We start from the raw sequence: 7121 nt of genomic DNA, 5'->3' as shown, positions 1-7121 counted from the left end.
GGAAACATTTGCCTTTATCTTATCTTGAAGTTCCACAATTCTATCTTTGTAATCAAACATGTGTTTACTTGCTCTATTGTCAAGATTCTGTAAATAATTATCATTCTTCTCTTGGTTATTAAGTGTTAATAAAAGTGTTGACTTCTCACTTTCTTTGCCATGATAAGATGGGATCTTTCTACAATATTGGTGGCTATACACTCTTTAAAATGATCATATTTATGACAATTATAATATTTATCATTTGATTTATCATACATCTTTTCATTTGTTCTATCAAAATTATCTTTATCCTTTCCTCTTCCACGACTGCTAATGGATAGTTGATTGATAACTGCGAAATTTGAGTTAATTTGATAGTCAATTTTGGCTAAGAATAATTGTAATTTTTTTACTTTATTGTTATTTTTAATGAAATAATAAAGAAATTAATATATTTGTAGTTTTTGATTAGCATAATTTAAAAGAAGAAGATTTCAAGTGCTTTGAAGGAAAATTGATGCAAAAACTTAAAGAAAAAATTGAAGATTGGGACAACTCGCTTAGCACGTCTTCTTGCTTAGCGCGAAGAAGGCTCACAAAGAAGCCTAAAGGCGCGCGCTAACTAAGCGTGAGGTCGCGTGAAAATTAAACTATCTTAGGCCTATAAAAGGAGTAAGAAGCAAAAGGAAAAGATACTATACACTAAGATATCAATCAATAGACCACACCAGAGAGACTCAGAGTTCTCTAATGAATACATCTTAAGTCTGAACATCTCTAATAGGAAAAATCTTCCTTCTATGTCTATTATCCCTTTTTCTTCCCCTATGTGCAAAATCAAATAGAGTTGAATCACTTTAGCTCAAGGATTTAAACTTCACATAGAGTTTGTAGGAATACACTCTTTTCACCATCATAACACCTTTAAGAGAAGTCTTCAAAATCTCTCAAACTTCTTTGGAGGTAGATGCATCGAAGGCATGTCATACCTCCATAGATGAAGGTAAGTGCTTATTTGTTAAGTATATAATTTAAGTTTATCTCTCCGTTCTTATACCCTAAACTTTGAAACTACAACTTTTAGCAATTAAAGAGAAAACTATATATGCAAATTTAAGGAAGTTTGTATCTTAATGGATTAATAATGTGCGTGAGTTATTCTAACATTTTAATAAGAGTTAAGTTGATCCTATTTATAATAGAATAACCCATCATCATTGCATAAATTCTCAGTTGAAATACTAAATAAACACAATGTGAATGATAAAATACTTAATAGTTACATAAAAAAAAAAACCAATACCCTTTAAACAAAAATACAATCCGTTAATGTATAATAACTTACAACCGTACGTTCATCTTCAATGAATGTAAAATTAATGGACTCTGGTTCTAGCAGCAGGGTAAAGAAGGGATCTGTCTTTGAATAGTTTGCAATTACAATGATTAGCAGCGGTTTTGGTCCCAGCTAGCAGAATGAGTGACTGGTCCTGTTTTGCTATATTTTTATTTGGCTGCTGAAATCAATATTTTGACTTTATTTTCCTAAAATCTTTTAAAGACACCACGTAGTCGCAATGGTAGTCATTTTTATTAGTGGTCCAGTGGCGAACTTAGAGGGGCCAGGCGTACGTTGGCCATGCCCCCCTTCCCCTCTTTTAGTGTTATTTTTTTTTATAAAATAATTAATGTAAGTAAACTTGTTTAGGCATTGGATTTGGTATGGACTTCTCCCCCTTCCCCTCCTTTATTTCATTTTGGTCTTCTCAGGAGGCGTGGGTCATACCCCTCCCTTTCCTTTCATTTTTCTTAGAATAATATGTGCTAAGTTGTTTAGGCATTCCCTATTTAATTTTGACCTTCTCTTCTCATGCTCATGAGTAAATAAAAGGTGGGCTTTCAAATATGTTATCATGTTATGTTTGAAAGAGGTTAAAGTTGTAAAATTGTTTGTTAACAAGATTTAACTGTTTTCCCATCGCCCAGAGGCTCCTTACCATATATAAAGAGACTGTTTTCAGATTCGAACCCATGACCAACAAGTCACAAAGACATAACTTTACCGCTACACCAAAAAATAAATAAATGTATAAAATATTAAATTAGCATTAATATAAATTATGAGGTATTTTATTTTAATTAAAAGAGAAGTTGAAGTTGGGGGTAATTGGAGGGCACTCAAGCCTAGAAGAGAAAAGAAGCGCGTGGAGCCAATGTCTGGAATGCAAAACAGGATGGGACGTAATGGACACACTCAGACAAGTAACTGTGTGCGCAAACTGCAAGAGCAGCTGCCGGCTTTGAATTTTAGGCCACCCACCCGCTACTATTACAGAGCCTTCAGAAATTCAAAAAAATGAATTATTTCTATTCTTAGTAGCTAGAGTGAAAATATGAAGTGGTTTTTTTTGGGGAGACCCATCTCCATTTGTAGGTGGGCCCCACTCCCCACTCCCTCAGTCCCCCCTCACCACACGTGGTGGTCGAAAGATGAATAAATCTGCAAATATTCAGCCAGAGCAGTTCCGGACTGATACTATTTCATTTCCCATTTCCAAATGATATTATCACACATGACATCTTTCATATCTTCCACAAGTCGCAAAAACAGCACAGACATTTCTCGTTTATTTGCACATGGTCACATTTATTGAACTGGACATAAAATAAATAAAAAAGTTGCTAGCAGCTAACTCTGCGCGTGAGTCCCAGAGCGGCCCAAGAACTGCAACTCTTGCTTATCGTAAATTTGGAGCGAAAAATCCCTTAATAGCCGAGTCCTGGCACTCTTGGTCCCACTAGAACTAACACTGGGTGCCATGCTGGACTCCGTTGCCACCTTAGCCCCCACCGTGCTCGTGCTAACGGCGGAGTTGGAGTCGTTACTGCACGCCGTCATAATGGGCCATGCTTCTGGAATATTTGTTGTGACCAGAGGCGATATGGGCCTGGCCGCGACGTTGAAGACGGAGGGAGATAAGGCCCATAACTGATGCTGCTGGTTTGCGGGTCCCATGGGGGGGTTGGGTGTCATCCAGAAGGCGTTAGCGGGGACCACCATGCTGGGGTTAGTCACGGCCCAGACCGGGACCAGGCCATGCGCCACATGAACCGGGGCCAGACCGGACGACTGCGAAACGCTGTCGTTTATGTTTATGTCCACGAACTCGCTGTTTGAGGGGCGTTTCCGCTTCTTGTTTGAGGCGTCGGCGACGGCTTCTTTCTCGTTCGATGAGGTGGTTGGGATTTTGAGCGTGCCGCCAACGGAGACCGCGATGGCCGGAACTGTACCGGTGCCGGTGGCCTCGATGATGGCCGGCTCGGCGTGCTCCAGGAGCCACCGGACGGTCTCGCCGTCGGACTTGTGGCCGAGCTCTCGGGTCAGCTGGAAGATCCGGGCGGCGCAGGTGGCGGGTATTCGGATCCTGCGGCCGCGCCCTTCCACTTTCGTGTGGCGGTCCTTCGTGGAGGAGCGCTTTGCCGGTTTGACCGGAACCTGCATCGCGACGGGAGTAATCCCCATGTTCGGGTCCGAATATGTTGGCTCCTCCTTTTTCAGCGGCAAGACTTGAAACCCCGTTGTTTCTTCTTCAAACGCGTTGTGCTGTTTGGGGACTCCATTGAGGTTGGTGGTGGTGGTTTCGGCGTCGCTGGTGCTGAGGTCGGTTGCTCCTCCGTCGTCGTCTTGATCCATCTCGTGGTTCGACGCCATTGAAGCACAGAGTAACGGAAGGAATTGGAAATGGTTTTTCTTGATTTGTGAAAATAAAATAAAAAATTGTAGTAAATGTGTTCGGCTTTATGGCTTCAGTGAAATTCAAGGAAGGAGCCGGGAACTTTTTTAAGGTGTGCTGCTGGCTAGAACACCCAAGTGCAATTCAACAAAGGGAATGTTATATAAATAATGCTAATTAAATACACGGATAAAAAGGTAACATACTGCTTATTCAAACAGTGGTTTGTTAATTATTGAATTAAATATAGAAATAGAGTGATATTTATCTTTAGTTTTCAAAAAATGAGTTGTCTCTTTTAATAGTATTTTATTTATGAAAATATATTATATGTAGTTCTTATTTTTATAAATTAAAGATTGAAAGGAGGTTTTTTTTTATATGTACAAAAATTACATTTGATATATTTTTATTAATGAGAAAAAGCAATTTATTTTTAGGGACTAAAAATAAATACTACATGTATTAATAATACAAATAATTTTTATATTATTATTTAATTACATCATGTCATTTATAATATATTTTTTAATAGACTCCCATAAAAGACAATCTTATTTATCTTGTTTATATGGAATAATATCACCATGTATCATATATATATATATAAATTAAACTCTTGTTTTATTCCCATACACTGAAAACAAATTTAACCCTCAATTATTTATATTATATCCTCTCTATTTCTTATCTTTGCTGGTTTTATAACTTTTATACAAAATTTATATACTAATACAATATCTTAAAAGATACTTATGTGTTTGTTGATTAACGTAAAGTTTCTACTTTATAATATCATCATCAAATTGTGTGGTAATATTATTAGTTGACCTGGAGTTCTTGTTACCTGTAATTTTTATTTTCATAATTCGTTGTATTTATAATTTTTTTTAAACGATAGTATGAATAAGGAAAAAGAATTTTGGAAGGTGTGGGGACGAGGTATAAATGTCCAAGTGGGAAACTTATCCTTTGCATCACACGATTGTAATTTGATCAAATGGGTCAAGGTAAAATAATGGGGTGACACGTGTTGAAACCTGCATGGTGGGTTCCACCATTTGTCATCCATCTTATTCGTGGACCACTGGCACGGGTGGTCTTATTTTTAGACCAATAAGGCCACAGGATGATGTCAGGGGGGGGCCTGGAAAAGTTGGGTTTTCTGCCTTAATAAATGGTTTTCATTGGTAGGCACCACTAGTTTATGGTGGTTCATACACCATCAGAAAAAGTAGAAAAATTAATGTAAAAAAGTGGATCCTTAGCAACATACATTTCTCTCTTTTTTTCATTTAAAAAGAAAATACACAAAAAAGAAAAATAATCTATAAAACTTTTCTACACTTCAGTTTTCTTTATACTTTTTAATATAATAATTTTACTTGTTAAATATAAAAATACTACACTAACGTATCTCGTTACTCTAAAACTGTTAAATATGAAAAAAAACAGTGTTTTTTTTAAATATTTTTAAAACATTAAATATACTTACTTGTTATTTGATATTTTTACAAAGAATTAAGAACGATTATAAGAAGATACAATATTATTCTCTTCATTATTATTTTTCTTAATTATTGGTTAGTTTAAGTGGTTGAGACTTAGATCCCTTAAAGGTGTGATCAAGAATTTAAATTTTGACTAATGCATACAGAAAAAAAAAAAGTCTACATTTAGTGTAATATTTTGAATAATATTGTCTCTAAAGGAGCATAACTTTGATTAAATAAAAAAATAGGAATAATAACATAAGTCAAAAAATAGAAGTTAATATTTGTAGAAACAAATATCACAAGAAGGGGAGTTAAATTGTGTTTTTTATAAATTTTAAACATTTTTTTAAGATTATAAAATATGTTTATCATTTGATGAATATAAAATATCAGATGATGAAAAAAATAGTTTTCTTTAGACAGACAATATAAGATCTAAAAATAAATTTAAAATCCTTAAACAAAAAACACATAGAGAATTTATACTGAGGGTTGTCTCAATCTTAAGACTATGTTCAGTTAGATAAGAAGATATAATATTACTTTCTTTATTATCATTTTTCTCAACTAACAATCATCAGTTCAAGTGGTTGAGACTTAGACTCCTTAAACATGTGGTCAAGATTTGTTCAATGTTAGTTCTAACTCTTACACTTGCAAGCTCTACCCAAGTTTCACTTGAACCAAATATTCTTTGTCCTACTAAAACACCATTGATTCTAAATAAATTGATAAAATTTGTTGGAAGGTTGCTCAATGACTAAAGGATGATTTCCTAACCGACGGATATATCACTTAACATTTTTAGTTTTTTCTCTCAAGGTATATAAAGTGATTTGAGAGCTTTGTATCTTTACAAAAAACTTTACAAGAAAGATTGATTCGCGTAGATGATTTATATCTTGTTTCTTCAAAGCTTCCCCTATATAATATTCATCTCCAAGTATTTGTTATTTCTCAACTATTGGATTCTTCACTTTATTTTTCATTTTATGTCTCGAGTTCGTTGGAGCATTTAATTATTGTATTAAATACACATCTTTTTTTCATGCAAAGTTCATATTGATAAGATAATTGATAAGATAATGTGTCTTGTAATTAAACAGGAAAATCACTTCTTTTATCATAATAAATCTTCAACAACAAAACACGTCTTTTGATGAGAATCAGTGTCTTCCAGACTCTGGACTACTTTTATTATTCATAGAACTTTGATATATCTTAAGAGAATATTTTTTACATGAAAGAATTTCAAACATAAAATATTAAATATATTACTTACATGTTATATCATATTGTCTGATGAGTGCATCGTTTGACAACTTTTGATGCGCAGTGACAGGTCATGATCTGATAACATATCAGATGTAATTTTTATCATTTGTATTTATTTATATTTAATCAAAATAATTAGAGTTATAATTCATCTTTAAGACATAAATATCTTTTAACTTAACAATATTAAACTTAATTGTTATTTTGGTCTTTCATAATAAGCTTGTGGGTGGAGTTAGGTCAAGTTACAATATTTTATGAGCCATAATCGAAACACTAAATAAGTTTCTCTTATATATAAATATTCTAAGATGTAAACATATATAACATAAAAATAATAAACACGTAATGTTATTAAAAATATTATATTTTATTACATTAAATGTATAACTTAATTTCAACAAATAAAAAAGTATCATATTCTTCATTCAATTTTTTTCCATTCTCTGTCATCAACCAAATATTATCATCTTAGAATAAATATTACATGTGATTTTATAGTTTATTAATATACTATATTTTATCGTATAGAAATAATAAAAATTGCAGTTTATTTTTTATTGTATTCGGAAAAAAGATGAAACTTTTAATTTTAACTAATATTTTAGTTTGTAAATTATACAAGATAAATGTT

At 33.4% G+C, this 7121-nt stretch overlaps 1 protein-coding gene across 1 annotated transcript; it reads right to left on the bottom strand.

Moving 5' to 3' along the window:
• Nucleotides 1–2483: 2483 nt before the first annotated feature.
• LOC100781096 (transcription factor TCP9) lies at nt 2484–4062 on the bottom strand. Its single transcript, XM_003549819.5, has one exon. It carries the CDS (start codon nt 3692–3694, stop codon nt 2672–2674), a length of 1023 nt encoding a protein of 340 aa, XP_003549867.1. The 5' UTR covers nt 3695–4062; the 3' UTR covers nt 2484–2671.
• Between the last annotated feature and the right edge of the window lie 3059 nt (nt 4063–7121).

Source organism: Glycine max, chromosome 17, assembly GCF_000004515.6.
Source record: "Glycine max cultivar Williams 82 chromosome 17, Glycine_max_v4.0, whole genome shotgun sequence".
Taxonomy (NCBI): Eukaryota; Viridiplantae; Streptophyta; class Magnoliopsida; order Fabales; family Fabaceae; genus Glycine; species Glycine max.
Note: the sequence above shows the minus strand (reverse complement) of the source record. Positions and strands in the feature narration are given on the sequence as shown.